The 19,505-nt window shown below is 37.7% G+C and overlaps 1 protein-coding gene across 1 annotated transcript in view; it reads left to right on the forward strand.

The window, feature by feature from the left end:
• The window catches only part of PDE1C (phosphodiesterase 1C), a 274,035-nt gene that overhangs the window by 102,700 nt on the left and 151,830 nt on the right, over positions 1 to 19,505 (forward strand). The window contains exon 3 of the mRNA XM_054629572.2: positions 11,380 to 11,406. Coding sequence (XP_054485547.2) covers positions 11,380 to 11,406 — 27 coding nt within the window. The remainder of the gene's footprint in view (positions 1 to 11,379; positions 11,407 to 19,505) is intronic.

Raw genomic sequence — 19,505 nt, forward strand, 5'->3', positions numbered from 1 at the left:
TCTTGTAGTGATACGGAAATGGTGTGAACAAAGCAGCAGGCATCCTGCAAAAGATGATTAACCCTGCTACAACCATCAGTTTTGGAGATAGGAGCCTCTGTGAAACTACTTCTCTGCAAACACACTTTTGCAGCTATCCCAGAAACCCATCATCATTCACATTACTTTCCTCTGTAAAGTCTCTGTTCCTGAAGATGTGCTGAGCTCTAAGAGGCCTAGAAAAAGAGCATTGGCTGTCCATGGGAAGTTTAAAAGTTGCACTTTCCTAAGAGTGACATTTAATATCTGGCCTGCTAGTGCATAAGCATTATCAGGACAGCAGCAGTCCTGAGTTGCTACACAAAGTAGTGTTGCTAAAAGGCTTGAAGAATTTTCAAAGTCTACCATGGTGCTGAAGGAGGGGAAAGTTTGGACGTGGGGATGGGGAAGTGAACCTTCTTTTTGAAAGGGAACACTGCCTCTTTGTGTAGAAACTTTTTCTCCCAGTGTTTAGGCTTGTTCAACAGTAATCCAAGTGTTTTAGATTGTAACCCAGAGTCAGGAAAGGATCTGGCACAAACCCATGAGATTTAAAATTCTGCGTCACACCAGCTGTCTGTTAACAGACAGAAGGGGTAGGTTGTGTTTGGGGGGAGGAAGATTGGAGGGGGAAACAGTAACAAGCAACATTTAGATCTAAAAATAGCAACAAATAGATTTACTCAAGCTTAGGGCTAGATGCAAATTTGTTTAGTGACTTTACGCAAACAGCTTGTCTGGCCTGATGTAATTCCAGTCCATGTTTCCTGTCTTCATATTTCACCCAGAGTATGAAGAATGATTCCCCCCTCCCCATTTTCATGTATGCTATAACATCACAGAACTATCCTGCACAAGAAAAGCTCGACAGCTGACAGTTGGCTCCTACAGAATCTGCATATGTTAGTTTTACATGGTAGTGATGATTAAAGTACATGCTTGTTTCTTTCGGGGTCTAACAGCTTTTTGCCACTGGGAGAGTGGAATGCCTGCTACACAGTATTATGTACTTCATAATACATCATGGCACATCAATATTACATATATATGTGCTCTGCAAAGTTCTGCTTTGTCTTATTCCCAGCACACTTCTCGTTGATTCATTTTCATTACTTTCTTCCTAGTGAAATGAACAGCTAAATATAGCTAAAGGATGCCCAGTAAAGACTGTGTATTTCCTTTTCCTGAGACATTTTACTAGCAAGGAAGGGGCGTCCCACTCGTTTCCATCCCAATCGGTTGTTGCCATGTAAACACACTGTGAAGCACATTTATGCTCCAAACAACAGCTGGAGGTATTCTTCCCTGTTGGCTCCTCTGATCCCATTGTGCCATATTGTCTTCCAGTGGGAGAGCCTACAGAATAAGCATGTTGAAGTACCAACCATCTTGTACTTTGCAGGTCATCACCTTTACTAATTTCAAAGCTAAAATTTAGTTCCTTAAGTAATTTGTAGTGGCCAGCTAGATAGTAGAACTCAGGCTAAATATATATCTATTTTTCCAATAATAAATATGTGAAGGCCATATACGATAATGGTTTGACTTTTTTTTACTTTTAAAGGATGAATACTGAGAACTGCTCTATATCCTTTTTAGACCATAGGACTTTATTTCCCTGAAATATACTTTCCTGTAACTGGATTTTTATGAGCCTGCACTTCTCTTGAGAATGTGATTTGCATGAATTACAAGAGAATTTATTAGTTGTGTGCTGTGAAAAAGCAGAATGAGCAGTAGATCGCATTTTTTCAAAGGCTTAGATTTTCAGAAGCAGACTAATTTTCCTTTTTACTTCATATTTTTCTTCAACTGAATCCACACCAAATACAATAGCAGGAGCTTTTAGTTGTTGTGGTTGGTTTTCTTTGTTTATGGTTTTGGTTGTTTTGTTTCATCTTTTGCAATGATGGAAAACTGAGTAAATACAGAGAAAGAACCTCAAAATGTCAGTGGTTGTACTGGCCATGTACAAAATCTACATGAGTGAAATCATATTTTTAGTTTTTAAAACAAAGTTTGATGACTTCTTTTGTAGTTGAGAAGCCAAAAGCCCAGTCAGGTCTATTTTCCAATACAAAGCCATTTCACTAGTGAATTTGAATTTACTCTTCTGATTTGGTGGTACTGAAAACTTTGGTGATACAGCTGAAGCACTAAGTTGTCCCTGCAGTGTTTCATCTGCTCCTTGCAGATCCTTGTACCTCAGACTTGTGAAAAATGCGAATCACTTGTTTTTAAAATTGAAAAAATTGAAAAAAATTAAAAATTTAAAATTTTAATAGTAATAAAATGGTTATAAAAATAGTAATATAATTAGAGTAATAAAAGTTTGGACAATTAGGATTTAGGACAATACAAGACAATAAAAACAAAGAGTTACAGACAGTCCGGGTACCTCTTTCTGGGCAAAATAAGCCCCAAAAAGGACACAAGTTAACAGAGATTAACCCTTAAAACCAATGGCCTGTTGCATATTCATACATCTCATACATAATGCATAAATTCCATTCAAACAAAGAATTCTGTATGGTCAGTGTCAACTTCTTCCTCTGAATCCTGATGGTGTCTTCAGGGCTGAGCAAAGAGGGAAGTTAGTTTCTTTTGATAAGAGAGCAATAAATACTTTTTCTCTGAAAGATTTAGGTGTCCTGTGGCTGCTCTCTCAGTGGGAGTCCTCTCTTTAAAAAAAGTATCTTACTTAGCATAGTTTCTATTTTAACATTATGTTATAACCTAAAACTATATTTAACACGCTACTTAAGAAAATTAATACAGCATAACTTTCTAACATAACACATATAATATTAATTTTAATATTTGCAAAAAGCCAATAATAAAATATGCATTTTTCACAGACCATCTTGCTCAAAACAATCCTTAACATACAGTATTCAATACAGATCAATTAAGTAAACCTTTCCTATGCTTTTTCTTCTCTTTCTGTATATATACTGTGCCATGGAAAAATACACTGAAGTTAGCTTTCTTCTTCTGGTAGCTGGTGTTATTTATCAAAGTTTGAGCAAGCCACGATTGTCCTTTATTGAAATGAAGCTAAACCAATTATGTCAATCATTTTTATGTCAGTGGAAAATAAGATACCTTTTACTAATACAGCTCTCACACTACTGCTGCAATAAAAGTATTATAATTGTATATAGTCCTGTCCAAGGTCAGTAGGGGGTTGATTTTACACTCACCTTGGGAGATAAGATCAAGACATGGGTCAAGTTTGCAGTGCCAAATAGTTCAAGTCAGTTGTATCTTTATTATCTGCAGGAACAGATCTCAAAAGCAACTCCCTTCTTACAAGTCTCCTTCCCCCTTCTGCTTTCCCCCTCTCCATTCTTGAATCCTGCTTTGCTAGGGAGCTGGTGCCCAGCACTCAGTGTGAAAAATGAAGTGCAATTAAAGATCATCAGGTCTCAAGACAGCATATACTATAATAATTTCATTAAACTCAGTCTACTCAGATAGTATCCATAACACCCATTTGTAATACCTCTAGGCTCTGTTTACTCTTTACTAAATGGTAGAGAAGGGATTTCAGCTCTCTTGGGCTTGTACTGCAGAAGAAATTCCTGACTGACTGTGACCACAGAGGTTATTTTGTAAGAAGAATTTAAACTCATTGCCTTTCCAGCTATGATTAGCATCTACTCAGTACACATATTAGACATGAAATGAGCAAGTAGGAAACTGGTTTCTAAGAGCCCTACAGTGGCAAAAGGTCACAGCTAAGCAGAGGCAGAACAAGAGACATCAATTGATCATAGGTACTAATGATTGCAATCATTTTTGTAGATGAAGCTGTGCATTTCTTTTTTGTTGTTTAGAAAACTAGGTAGTTAGACTGCTAAAATCCAATGGTCAGCCAGATGAACTAAAATTTATCAAAATAGTACTTTCCTTGGACAAAATCAGACTATATTTTCTGGCTTTGAATTACTTACATACATTATTTATTAACTGTGACATGTTGGGTTGCTCACCTGTCTTGTTTCCATTTCTATTGAAATAATTCTACCAGTTTGAAGTTGTGAGCGCTTCTTTTCTTTCTGTACCTTCACCATGCATACCCATACTTGGAGCACACAGGCTTTTCTAATCTACTTCAAATGAGACAAGTGACTGCCTCATCCTCGCATGATTTCAGAATGTCCCCATATAGTTCAGGGCCCAATTTAAAATTATTTCCCTTGTTTTTAAAAAATTCCACATAAACCCTCCATCAAATTTTGAGTATCAGCTGAAATTTTGCCTTCTTTCTTCACCCTTCTTTCTTCTTACTGTTCCTTCTCCTCTGCTGTTAATAGTCTCTGAGATTGTATTGTTTTTAACCTAGCATATTCTGATAAACAGCCCATGTGGCAGAATTTTTTTTTTTTGTTATTGACTGGAGTGTGAGTAAAGCAAGAAAGGGCATAATTCTGTTTAAACTAAAGAATTAAAAACCTGTCAGGAACTGATGGCATTATACCATCAGTAAAATCTGGTCATCTCAACATATTTCTGAATTCGGGTCAGGGCTCCCATGGGATCCTGTGCTTTGCCTGATGCTGTAGTGTGTGCTGTGAGATTGGGGTTTTGTGAGTTGATTTATACTTGGTTATTAAAATAGGCTTTGTTAATGTAACATAAATGCACCTTTAATCCTGTGGTGATGATGATTATTTGGTAATGCACTGCATGATTGAGAATATTGAGCTGCTGGGAGAGAAGATTTTCAATTTATTTCAAGTGATCCTGTCAATCAGCTTGATCTCAGCCTCCTTTGGAGTGCTATACAGAGGGACAATGCCTACCCCATACTGCTATGCCACTGTGATACACGAGATGGCACCTGAGCTTGCGAGCTGGGAAGTGCTCTTAAATCCTTTTGTCTAGACATGGTCACCAAGGGAAAATTGTGGGAATTCTGGACCCATTAGCTGGAAGGGCCTGGGGGCAAGAGCCGTAAACATGAATTGTGGTTGGCTCTTATAGAAAAAGGTAGTGGAAAGAGATCATTCAGAAAAAACATAGATTCACCAATGGGTAAAAAAGGAGCAGAAAAAAATCTTCCAGATGTGACTTGTAGACAGACATTTTTCTCTTTTGCTAAATTTCATTGTTTATATTACTGTTGGTTTGCTAAACTACAAAGTAGGATTTTAGTATTGTTATCTTAATACCAATTTTAATATCAAGAAACCCACCTCTGGCAGGAAAGAAAGGAAAAGGACCTGAGAGAATGTGTGTGTTATGATATGGATATTTCACTCCAGTAAGGTGGCTTTTTTCTTTCCAAATGAGTTGGTCATAGGAGCCCTGCAGGAAAGCAGAGATTATTAGCCCTAGCTTGTGTGAGCTATGGATGTTGTGGGATTCCACTATTAAAGGACATTATTGTGTGCTTTTGTTAACAGATGACTAAGCTTCCCCCTCATATCTTACAGATGCTAATTATAAAGCTTTTTAAATATAGGAGGAAAAATACCTCTTTCTCCTTGAGCCTATGAACAACTAATTTTAGCTTGCCAGAGCTTGTGGCAACTGTTTTCCTAAACAATCAAGGTTCCTCTGAAGAAGTAGCTTTTACCAAATGATCCTCTTCAGGCAGGAAGAACAATCCCTTTTCTCTTATCATGCTTTACAATGTCAGTGACAACACTAAGGGTATGGCACACAAGCTCTGACAAGGCTTGCTGCATCAGCTGAAGGAGTTAATGTACTGGTAGTTTTTCTTCTCTGCAGAGTGGGCACTAAGGAGTGTATTTCAGATGTGGAAGTACAAAATCTGGCATCTTTGCAAATGTCACCATTGTTGGCAGTTTAAGCCAAAAGGTTGAACTGAGGCAACTGATGCCCAGAAGTGTCCTCATTTCTGCTAGCTGGGCTGTGGGGGTGCAGACCTGTGGCAGGGCACCGCATACAAGGCAGCTGCTGGCAATAACTTTTTAAAGAGTGTAGCAGATATATTTTTCACCAGTCCATTGGTGCCCTAAAAAGTTGTTGCCTTCTTTTTCACTAAGAAACACAGATCCAGCCTGAAAACACATGCTATGCTAGGTCTAGGCCTGTGCACTCTCAGCTGGTGGTACAAAGAGAGCACAGGCCACTGAGTTTTAGGGACTTCAAAAGATCCAACTGCTTTGACCAACTGTGTGTACTCTCTGAACTCATTGCAATGGCCAAGCAATACTGCTTTCCTGAGTTGGGTTTTCAGTGTTTTCCCCCAGCTGCCATGGGTCTGGATAGCGAGGTCCTGTTCAGCACAACCTGTCTGGGCCTGCACGCAACGCCCAGCCGCAGGCAATCTTAGCAAGCAGTTGAGCTCTTAAGTGATCTCAGCTCTTAGATGATTTCTAGTTCTTCAGTGATTTCATCTCTTTGCTTGCTAAGTGCTGTAGCAGCAGATGCAGGGAGAGAGAGGGGAAGTGCTATATGAATTTCCACAGAGGTGTCCTTTATTGGCCGCTTCTGAGAAGCGGGATCAGTGACAGCTCCTTCTGCCAAGCTGGGCAGAGGAGGGCGTTTATATAGGGTTTAGGAGTTTTGGAAATTGTCCAATGGTAAGGGTCGAGGCAAATATGACCTATAATTCTCTCTTACAGAGAAATAAGAAAGGGTCTGAGGGCAGAAGAGGGGTTTTTTGCTCCAGTCATCATGACTAGGTACTTCCTATCTTAGGCTGTTGACTGCCAGGGAGGCCTTGCAGGCCCTGTGCCTGCTACAAAGCAAAACAAAACACATTAGATGAAGCCACTGTGAGTGTTGATTGTGAGCTTCAGCCTTAAAATTGAGCCATTCCACTGTCTCCGCAGCCTAAGGAGATTCTTCTGGTATTTCCCACCCTGAGCTGGGAAGTATCAACTGATTGATTCAAATACATGCACCTTAGGCCATCAATCATGCATCCACCAGCTGGTGGCCTAAGTCTGATCACTGCAGTGAAGATAGAAGCCTGCAGAGCCTTTTTCCAAGGACAGATATAGCTGCTAATCTCTAGCAGAGTGTGAGCAGAGTGTGAGATTAACTTTCAAATTTTAGTATTTATTTTCAAGGATGAAACTAGGCAAAGATCCTTCTATTACTTCTGCAGCACCCACAGGTTTATCCATATTCTGAAAAGGTGCCATTAATACCTAACCCTGTGGAATGAATGTGGAATAACACCATATTAACCAAACCACTATTTTGAGTAAAAAAACATTAAGTGTTTAGATAATTTTTCAGATGCTGTGTAGGAGTGAAATAGCAATTCATATAGCTAGTTGATATTATGAGTTGTATGGTTATGGTGCAAAACCAGGTTGGCTGACAGTTGCTTAATTCCCCCTACCCCTCTGTCCTCACTTCTCTCTGTAGGTACTCAGTTGACTTATTCAACTGTCTCAGAAGACTAAGGTCTGTGAACATCACTACTAAATGCAGGCACAGATTTTGTGTATTTGTATTATATTCTCTTCATTCCCAGGTTCCTAGATGCAGAGGAAGGGCAGGAGCATTTTTGCAAAAACTTGAATGTAGTGTTACTTGGGCTCAAGTCATGAATTGTTGCATAAAACCCTATAGACTAAAACCACAACCCTGGAGAGATAATAAATTAATGGAAAAGTGCCTGAAGGGAAAATACAGGGAAAACCAAATTGGCTGATGATGCACTGGAATTAAATGGCAAAATCAGAAGCATAACCATGAGAACAGACAACCTTGAAGAAGTTGATGGGCATCAAAGCACAAAGTCAAATTTTTTATATCTATTTATTTCAATGGGAATTGTGTCACCATACAGCATAGCAATCTACATCTTATTGAAGATTAAATACCTTCAAAAATCTGTCCTAATTTTATTTTGGGCCAGTATGCTATTTTTATTTCTCTGGTTACAAGAAGGATTCATCCTCAGAAGAGAAGATACTGAAGTAGTTGACTCAATATTTTTGTTAACTTTATGGTTTCTGAGTTTAAAAATTTCATTTTACCTACCACTTCAATTATAAAATATCTATCTTTAAGTGTCTTACTACTTTTTTTTTTCCATTAGGCTCTAGCAGCCTTCTTGGACTAGGACTGACTCACTTCATACTATATTCATGCAAGTGTAACTGTATTAAGTTCAGTGAAGTTATTTTTAGTTTACACTGGTTGTATAGGGCCTATTTAGCGTGAGTCACTTGATAATTCTCTTCAGCATGAAAAAAACCCTTACTTTGTTCTAATTATTTTTTTTTAGTGAAAGCTAAATATAAACCTCTGAATAATTCCACAGCCAGTAACAGGAATTGAATGGATGTGGCAGTCCGAGCATGATGGATGCAGTGAGAAAAGAAACTGAATTTACACAGATTTGGTAATATCAATAAGCCTCTTTTCAGGCATGAGCACAGGATGGCTCACAGATGTGGGAAGCTGTAACATTACCTCCTTTAAATCTGACTCATTCTTTCTCTCCTGGGAAAGAGTGTTTGTTCAAAAAATGAGAAGTCCCTTGCGCTTGACTGAAAGTGTGCCTGTTTCCAGGTTTATTCTAGAGCACCTGCTAAAAGTAATTTCATGGATAGTTGTCTCTTCATAGATGCATCCTGGGACATAAGTCAAGATATCTTGTCCCAAGATATATAGTATTTTTAGATAAACAAACAAACAAAACCCCTCATAAAAAAGCAACCTCAAAAAACAAACCAAAAAAACCGTGGAAACCCAACCAAATCTAAATCCAGCCCCCTCCAGTTTCCTCTTGTTAATGCACACATGGTTGCTGATTCAAGCCAGTCTCTGATGCTGGCTGTGGTATTAAAGAAGTAATTTCTAATTCCTTTGTTTCCAGTGATCTCATTTAATGGAAGGCATGTCTAAGTGGTGGCTTGTAACCATAAAGAAGATAGATGTTGACACTGTGTTTCCAAAAACAAACTGAATACTATATTTACAAAAAGTTACATGTTACCAACACCATTTTTTTTATAATGTGGTGAGTACCATTGTTAGACCTTGCTTTTTGAGATGCTGGAAGTTCAAGCATACAGAATTTTTTTCCGGGATATCAGAATTTGCTAATGGTGCTAGCAAATTAATGGTGTTAGCAAGTTAATGGTGCTTTTAAAGCATGTGCATGCAGTAGTGATATTGAATATATAAACAAGTGTTCCTCTAGTTATATTCTCTTCTTTGTAAATTGCAAATTCAGTCAGTGCTTGGAAAAGCAGTCAGTAACTTGGTGATTAGACTGCAGGTGTGAAAACAACAATAACAATAAAAAACTGTGTATAAGTTTTTAAAAATTTCTATTACTTAGGCAAATTCTTTTTTTTCCTAGTACTGTCATCTGTAATAGTACAGCTTTCTAATGTATTAAAAGTATTCTTGAATGAAAGGAACATTAAAGGTGTAACTAAAGGTGATCAGAAAAGTTGTGCTATTAATCAAATATAAAGAACACCATTAGACTGGAGTCAATGAATTTTATCTTTGCTCAAATGTCTGAAAGAGAAACACATTATATAAAATTATATGAAAGTCACTGACCAATGAAATTTAAATTAGTTCAGACAGAGTTGGAATGAACCATAAGAGCCTCTCAGAGGAAAAAATAAACTTGCAAATAATTTCATTTTAAAACTTAAACAAATTTGTATTTCTTGGGAATAAAATCTTCTAATTAGTGTGCATTAGACTGGCCAATCAGATGGCATATTTTTCATCAGGTTTTTTTTGCCAGAAAACATAATAAAATTCTTTATTTGTTAGAATATAAAGTTCCTAATATACATTTTTCAAAACAAAAGTTCTACTTTTCATCCTTCTGAAATGAAAATAAAGAATTTCATAGAATAAGATTTGTCCAGTTGCATTTCTGCTTTTATGTGTCAATGTTCTTAATGTCAGTAAGCTATAAACTTGATATTGCAATGAATATTTTCTCTTTTACTCCTTTGCATAATTTCAAGTTTAAATAAGTAATTCTTCACACAGTAAATTGTAAATAAAATATTTTTTAAAGTAGCTATTTAGTATTTTTATGATTCTGACATGGTCAGAATATAGAAGTGGGTATAACCACAAGTGCAATTTGTAAAGGCAGTTGTCGGATGAAACATTTTACAGTCAGGAGACATTATTCATGGCTCTTTTTAAGTAGAAAATATCACTACATTCCATTTTGCCATGTTTCTTATTTGTAAAGAAAGTTACTCTTTGTTTGGGTTTCTTAGGCCCACCCTAACTACAATTTTCCATCTACAGTAGTATCAGAAATGAAAGTAAACTTGATGCTAATAGCCATACATCTATTTTAAAAATATTTATTTGTTAAACAACATTGAAAATGTTGGGAATGTCTGTTAGTGTATTGCTAAATCACAGTCCAAATTGAAAATTGTTTCATTCACTACTTGTGAAGTTTAACTATCATTAATTTTACTTTAGAACATAAAAGCAGAGCTGAGTTCAAGTAAATTAATGCCATATTTTGCCAGCCTCTGTGCAAAGCCTTTGGAAACAGGTGCAGAAACAGCAGCTCACAGACAACATACAGTGCTGATACACCCCTGCAGGTAACTGTATAGCCACATAGACAGCTATACAGAAAGGCATGTATTGCCTTTTTGTGTATTGCCTTACTCTGTGCATTGGCAGCCTGTGTCATTGCCTGCTGCTGAAGACAAAATCCACCATGCTAAGAGGTGGCTAAGTAAGAGGTAAGTAAGAGGTTTACAGCCTTTGCTGTAATTGATGTGGTGTGAGTATTGGGGTAGAGAAGAGGTCCTATATGCTTATCTGCTCTTGCCATTCCTAATCCTGGGTTAAGGTCTGTAAGTTCTCAAGATAGGTGCAACAAAGTGAAGCTCTGTGGTGTGGTATCTGGAATTTGTTGGAGTACAGAACTTGCTAGGATCTAGACTTTCTTTTTAGAGAGAGACTGCTCTAAAACCACTGGAGTTTTCCACCGAGTGACCACAGACAATATGGTTGGATACATTTCATTACTCCTTGTTAATGGGAACTTCACAGAACTTATCTTACTTATCTGTTGGATGAGAGACGTAAATATTACAACTAGTAAATACAAGTACATTTCTGACACTTGGATTTCCTGCTAAGTCATTTAGAATAATAAATATTTTTTTCCTAGTTGCAACAACCCTTTCTCACAAGAAAGAGTAGTATGTGCATACAAGCAAACACATTTTTTTTCTCCTGAATTTAGTGGCAACCACCACTGAGGTTAGTAGAAGGGAATGGCTACATCAGGTTTGCGACAGTCTTGTGGCAGAAGCGACTTCACTGAATTGCTCCTGATTTCTAACCCTCTCCTTTTTCCTCCTTGCCTGTGAAGCCTTCTCATCTCAGTTGTATTTTGTTCTTTTCCTGCAGGAGAAAATATAAGAAAACATCACAGAGGTAAGAGTAAATCGCAGAGGACTGGAAGGCATTTGTGAGTCATTTCTCTCTTTGGTAGGGGGTTTGAAAAAGGATTTTCCTACTACGAGGTTGGTGGTTTTTTTCTTTTTTTTCTTGGGGAAATGCCATTCTACTGTTTGTTTCCCACTTTAAGGACCATCTTGTGCTGCTGCTCCAAATCTCCTTTGCTGCTAATGGTAGTCCTTCCCTCTGATGTTAGTGGTAATTCTCTCTGAGTAAGGACAGAAATATTTATCTTTGAAGGTGAAATCCTAACATTGCACCATTTCTTCTGCAAGATCTGCTGGCTCTAACTTGTACTGTTTGCTTATTCTGTAATAACAAAATTAATTGCAGGCTTGTAGAGTTACTAATAATCTGTTGTAATATTCACATTACTAATAAATGTGAATCCTGTTGATTAAGGGTCCATATTACAGCCTCCAGATGTAGTTATCTTACTCCTTCCTTGTAGGAGGCAGGCTCAGTGGGTGTCTTTGACAAATAAATTTTCTTGTTTTGGAACCCCTGAGCATGCTGGCAGTTAAGCCAATGCGATGCCTCAGTCAGCTGAGGTGTCATAGGCACCACTCCTGTTTGCTATAACCCTTTGGTGAAGATTATCATTCTAATGCAGCAATGACAGGACAGGCTATATGCATGCTTGTGTGTCACAGCCACAAGAAACTGAAGTGTGGTGGCTTGAGTCTTGGACAAGGTGGGTTTAAGCTATGAGAGTTTAGTAAAAAATACTGATTTGGAGACTTTTATGGTGATCTGTGCAAGAGGGCATTGGATAATGTGAGACACAAAAACAGGGAGAAGGTAAATATGCTCCCAGGTTTTTTTTCTAAATATGGGGCTGACACTGTAGGTCTGCTTTTGCAGGTCTACTTTTCTCCCCATTTCCCTTGCTGCTGCCATGATTATTAATTAATTATGAACATTTCTCTGGCCACAGGTCTTCAGCTGCTGCAAGACGATTGTTTCCAGAATGAATGATTCCACTGTGTTTGTGTGTATTTGTGAGTGCCTTGCACTGCTAGCATTGTCAAAGCATTGCATTGAGTACTGTATCTTATTTAGATATCTCTTCTGTGTGCATAACTGTGACAATAGCAAGGTTTGTATTCAGCATCTCTTTTCTATGGGAAACTTTCTGTAAGCCTCAGAAGAGAGATGTAAGTATGTTCTACAAATCCAATTGTAGAACATACTTGTACATTCTTGTATTGATGACATACATAGACTACAATATGTCAGGTTTTTTAAACATAGCATTACAGGGATAAGTTTTGTGCCCTGTGGGACTTTGAACTTTCTGGTTTTTTTCTCTTACTGTTACACCTGCCAGCTGCCTGCCTGATGGTATGCATCCTTGCAGCAATTTTGCAAATGGGCTTTCATGACCTTCTGATGTCTAAAACGATGTAAGCTCTGCAGAGGCCAAGAAGCCACTGCAGGGACCAGCATATGGCAACTGCTGAGCAGCTGCTCCTGATAACCTTGCCCAATAGGCGCTGACTGCTGGCCCAGAGGGCTCTGTAGCACAATGGGTTCACTGTTATTTAGGTCTAGGAACTGCACATTGGCAGCACCTAGGGAAACCTAGATGGCTAGTAAGATTCTGCCTTGAATTTTCCACCTGCTGAGTGACTAAGTATGATGCTAAATGGAAAATTGCATATATTGCCACCTGGTGCAAAAGTGTAAAATCCAGAAAAAAGAAGTGGTAGGACAGCAGTTCACTTAAAGTCTGGTTTTAAATAACACCTGTTGAGTTAGTAATTCCAGCAATGTGCATAAACTGAAGATTTTGGTCATGTTTCCATCTTCATTTCTCACATTCAGGTTTTCTTTTTGCCTTTGATATGTTTTTTCAAAACAATCTTTGTGCTTCCTACATCATTGAGCTCTGAGGTTGTCTGACAGCTGAACTGAAATTATCTATGGCTTACTTTTACATCTTCCTTTTGTTTCTGTTTGGAGAGTGTCATCACATAAGAATGCCTACATGATAGTAGCAGCAGCTATGTAGGAGAAATGGTGCTGTCCTTTGTTGCAGTGAGTGTAAAGAAACAATTTCTTCTGAATGCAGACCGGTTGGGAAGGAAAATCAAATACATGTAAGAAAATAAATGAGGTACATAAAAAAATGTAATAAGAAAGAGCTGAGGTAAAATTTGAGCCATCCTAAAAGTATAATTAGAAATGACAGACAGTGACTTTTACATTGATCATTCTGTTAATTGGGATGAGTGCTTTTGTAACAGTAATATATTGGTATGATTTTCCTTCTAAACTTGGAAGTTTCACAGCTATCTAGACAACCCTAACTTCACTAGTCCCAGCCTGAATTGCATCTGAACTACTGAATGTGATGTAGATTAATCACAGGAATGCCAGTGAAGTGGGATATTTAATCTGAACTCAAGTCATTTTATCATTCTGCTGTCTAGATCCCTTTGGTAATGGAACAGTAGACAGTTTACTATACAGTGAGTTAAGAGGTAGCCAGAAAGAGGAAGAACTAGACAGGAAGCCAATGGTCTGAACTTCCAGGTCCTGAGTTGGTTTTGCTTTTTTTTTTTTTTCCAGTCATGTTTGATTTGACTGTTCAGATTCCTAGTTGTTCTGAAGACTGCCAGCTATGGGCTGTCATATATTTCTAGGATATACTCTGTCATATATTTCTAGGAGATACTCAGCACCTTCAGCTTCCTGGAACATTAGAAGGGAAAGGAGAATTTCAAGTAGCTCTGGGCAATCTCCTCCGAAACTAGGTTTATTCTCTTGGGTGAATTCAGCTAGTGCAGGCAATTTGGCACTTCTAAAGACTCACTAAAGTCCATTTATTGTGAAAAAAATTGTCAGATAAATAATCTGCTTTAGTTTATTTGGCATATATTTTCCTCCATTAGAGTCCACCATCATGCATTTTTATTCCACCAGTAACACAGAATTGCATGTGTTGCTCTTTTAATTCAGCTGCATGTTGGTTAATTGTACAGTTTAATTTTCTATTAAGATGCAAATGCTTATTTTACAGTGACCTTACTTTAGCTAAAAGCCAAGAAACAGGAGTCCTCATATTTTATCTGTCCATTGTGGATGAATGAATTTCTTCCCTCTAAGTATCTTTTAATGCTTTACATAAAGTACAAAGTAGAAACAGAAATGTTAAAGGAGAAGCCACTGCTCAAACATTCTCACTCCCTTCAGAGAGTTACATACACATGCCACCCCAGACTTAAACTGCAAGGCCCAGAGTCCCTTTGCAGCAGGCAGCTCCATGGAGCTGCAGGTGCCTCTTTTGATTCTTTGCTCACACACACTCTCAGGTGTACTTCCTCCTTTTTCAGGCTTAACAGTAGGTTTCCTCCAGCAGGTCAGCTCAAGCTGGCTGCCTCCAGAGAGGGACCCAGAACATAGAAATCCATGGAAAATTATGCCCTTATGACTTAAGACCTGCCCCTCACATGCTCTTCGTGTGCCTTGAATGCATTTCTCAGTCCAATAGTGGGTTTTGTTTTGGAGTCCTCTAACATCTTATTGAGTTATTTCTCAAGTGTTCATGCAGGCAGGCCATTAACTCTTCATAACTTGTCAAGTTGCATCTCCTAGTGGATTTAGTTTTCTTATCTTCCAATTTGTGATCCTGGCACATGTGGTTGCTGTTAGAGCCTACAAAACTAAAAAAGCCCTAGACATAGGATAAATAGTACTTAGCAATAACCAAAACATCGTGTTATTTATATTATTCTCATACACAGCACCTACTAGCGAAGACACAGCACTACAGCACCTACTAGAAAAATACAGAATATTAACTATCCCAACTGAAAGCATATCTAGATGTAACTTTACAGCTTGTGGCCTAAATCAGGCTAAGCAAGCTACTCAGGCTAAGCAAGTGAAGCTAAGAAGACTAAATCCACACTGTATTATAACTGTGTAACTCATTCTGCTTCAAATATACTTATGCTAAAGAAGTAGTATGTCTCAGCAGGAAATGTAAACAAAGGGTCTTTGAAATATGACTTTGGCCCTGAATAAAAGCATCCTAATGGGTCCTGCAAAATGCGGTTTCTTCAAAAAAAGATTGTACTCTGATTAAGAAAGGTTGACACCTGATACAAACCATATGGCCAGAATATTAAGACCTCCCTAATCTTCAGAAGGATTTTGTATTTTCTACTTCAGACAATAAGGCAGGAAACTCATAAGCAGAGGTCTTTTCCATCCCTTTCTCATTTTCTTATTCTTTCTCATCTATGTGTGCGCTTCTTAGTTCCAGTTTGCTTCAGCATTTAGTTAATACGTTCTTGGAGAAATGTATTTATGCTAGTGTGGAGCACAAGAGATGAAACCATAAATGTAATGGTGTTACTTACAAAATAAGTGTAAAAGTGTATTTTTCCCCCAAATTTAGTTGGTAATCATCAGGGTTGCTTATGCTGACACCTCTGTAGGTAAAAACAATCCACTGTCACTTTTGAAATATATTGCCTTGCATGTCTCATTCTAAGTAATCTTTAAGTTTTGGCATTTACTTCCTGTGAGGAAAACTCTGTTCTGGGATTAATCTCATCTTTTAGTGCTATTAGGCACACTAAAGAGATCTTTATTGGAATGAAGCATCAGTGCTCTCTCAAAGCTGATTGAGTAAGGACATTATCACAGAATGAGTAAAGTTGCAAGGGACCACAGTGGGTCATCTGGCCCAACCTCCCTGCTCAAACTGGGTCATCTTAGAGTACAAGTTAAAGAAGTGTGTCCAGTGGGTCTTCAACATCTTCAAGGGAGACTCCACCCCCTCTCTGATCAATCTATTGCAGTATGTGGTCACCCATACAATAAAGTTCTTCCTCAGACACCAGTGGATAGGTAGTTCATTGATTTTTTTCCATCAAGTATTTATAGGGTATGAACTATAGCAAATTCTTGGCAATTTTCAGTACTGGGTTATAACAGAAATCTGGTCATTTAAATTACCCTAAGATGAAGCATTTCCATGACTAATTCAGACCTCCTATGTCTTAGCTGTGTCTGAAATTTGCTTTGAATTGATAAGGAGTTGTTTTAATCCTTCACTTTGATTTAGCAGTCAGATGTTGGAGAGAAGTGGGAGGTAAGGAGGAAAGAGGTAGAAAGGACACAATTATTAGTGACTGATGTAATCTTGACAGTTAATACGTGAACAAGCTTTCAGTTGGGGACATCCTCAGAGGGCGAGTGATGTAGCTGAAGTCCTGCATAAGCTTCCAGACATCAAAAGATCTCACTTCTTAAATGTGTGTCTCTCTTGCAAATGATGACAGGTGAACGCTAAGGCATTTTGTTAGAAATCTTTTAAATGCAAGAGATAAGCAAGGCATCCTTGCTGAGAGAATTTGCCCTAGGAGAGAGTCAGCTATCTCCTGGCAACAAGACGTTTTGTCAAGTAAAATTTCTCACTTTTAGTGTGAATTCCACTTAAATCATGTACTGGTTTTGGCTGGGATAAAATTAATTTTCTTCTTGGTAACTGGTACAGTGCTATGTTTTGGATTTAGTATGAGAACAATATTGATACACACTGATGTTTTAATTGTTGCTAAGTGGGGCTAGCTTCAGAACAAGGACTTTTCCATTTCCCATCCTCTGACAATGAGGAGGTCTACAAAAGCCTGTGAAGGAGTAGAGCCAGGACAGCTGACACAAACCGGCCAAATGGATATTCCACACCACAGAACATCATGGTTTATATACAAACCAGAAGGAGCTAGCCAGAAGCTGCTGATCACTGCTTGGTAATGGGCTTGACATCAGTCCATTGGTGATGAGCAACAGCATTCCTTATTTCTCTTGGGTGTTATTTCTTGCTCTTCTCTTCATTTTATTATTATTAAATCTTGCTTCAATTATTGTGTTCTTATCTCCACAACCTTTACCTTTATTATAATTCTCCTCCCTATCCCACTGAAGTGGTCAAGAGTGAAGAGAGTGAGTGAGCATCTGTGTAGTACTTAAGTGATCAGCTGGGGTTAAACCATAACCAGCCACTAATAAGCCTTATCAAATTAGGAAAAACTATAAACCCTCTTCCCTCATTTCCACTTCAGAAAGGCTATTGGTTTGATTTCTACTGATTTAACTCTGTGTTTTCTTTAAAAAATTGGCAATAGACTATCCAAGTATTTTTTTCTCCCAACAAATGCATTTTGTTTGCTCTGTTGTCTTGCCTATTTTGAGATAATAACTTGGGGATGGAATTTACTTTAATTAGACAACTGGTGATTAAGTTCTTTGTGCAGTTTCTACATAGATACTGTACTCTGAGCTAAAGGATTTATCACTGTTTCCACATTAAGGTGAAAACATCTTGGAGAGTCTCTTCTGGTAACATTGTCAGATCCATGCTGAGTGCCATCTCCATAAGCACAGGGTAGCATGGCTAATCATGTATTTTGATAGGCTGGCTTCCAATTGTTAACAGCAGAAATGGAAAATAAGCCTTAATTAGAAACAAGTATTTGGACTTCCTTTGTGTGTGCATTAGTTTAAAAAGAAATCACACATTAAAATACTTAATACATGTTTCAGTGAGCACCACCACAGAGAAGAGTAAGAAGCAATTTACTGTAGTTTTTTCCTGGTATATCTCCTTGAGATGCAGACCCTATTACAGAATTTCATGTGTACATTTCCAGGGTTTGAATTCCTATTATGCTCCAATGGATGATGATATTATATTTTCATCATGCAGAAGAATAATTGTTCTCCTGCTGAGGAGAAGGTTCTCAAGTAGAAACTACTATTTGTTATATACTTACTTCCATTTGTTATATACTTACCTGCACATGTTATGCTTCACAAAGGCTTTGTAAAATGTCTCAGGTGGATATAAATTAATTGTGGATTATACGTTTGACCATACTCAAAGATGTGCCTGACTGCGTGGGTGTATAAGTGGGTACATGTACAACAGGTACATTATAGATGCATCTAGATTATTAAGACTGATCCTAAAATCTCAGGACTAAGATTTGGTACATTAATTTCCAAAGACATTGTGTAGATTTTTGTGTTGTAGTTTTATTTTTTTTCCCCCTCAGGAAGATTTTGGGAATAATTATGGTACAGAAGTACTTTGTTTTCTCACGAGAGCAGGATTTTGAGCATCTGGGTCTCCAATGCCTAGTCAGAAAACCTTTTCTATGGCTAGTGTTTTTAACAATTATTACGACTTATTGCTAATCATTCTGATTCATAGAATACTTAAATCCACATTCCCCCTCACCTAGCTACAATCATATCTTCAGAGAGGATATATAACAATTGTCTGAACATAATAGAAGTGCTGTAGTTAAAATCATTGTGTATTTCTGAGATTATTGCTCTTAATATATACAAGTTACTTATTTCTGAGCTGCTGTGCAACACATACAGATTTAGTGGTGCATGTAATTAAGGTTCAAACTTTGGAACCTGACTTGACTAATATTTACACAAACCAAGGTGTCAGCTTATTTTATTTCCTGTCTTGTTTAATACAAACTATTTTTTAAAGAGGAAAAAAGAGGAAAATTTCTCTTCTCCTAAGTTTGTTGTCAGAAACAATGCTTCATACAGTACAAACAGTGCTCTTTGGACTTGTTGATCAGTGATACATTCTAGGCTTGTATACCATTGTCTTATCAGGCTGGTTTTCAGAGCCTGGCATGTTAGTAGTAACGAGTGGATTGGATCAAAGTGTTTTTTTCCTGGATTCTCACTTGTTCTTTCTAGGAAAATTCACTGCAGATACCAATTATTTTGATTTTTAATGAAAACCAAAGTAAAATTTTAAGAAGTGAAAGATGCTGAGAACATTTCAACAATTCCATACATGGAATTCTATTCTGATTTCTTTGTCTGCCAAAGGCTGGTTAAAATTCTAGGGTTTTTTTCCCCTTGCACTATCAAAACAGATACTACTATAACTGAGTTTCACATGAACTGGTATTTCCCCTGGAGGTCTTTTCTGCTATCTAATAATATTTATACAAATTCCAGTGGTACTGACTTAAGACTTCTTCTCCACTTCTGTCTTTTAATGAAGAAAGAAATTCTTATCT

The sequence above is a fragment of the Agelaius phoeniceus genome, chromosome 1 (assembly GCF_051311805.1).
Source record: "Agelaius phoeniceus isolate bAgePho1 chromosome 1, bAgePho1.hap1, whole genome shotgun sequence".
NCBI lineage: Eukaryota > Metazoa > Chordata > Aves > Passeriformes > Icteridae > Agelaius > Agelaius phoeniceus.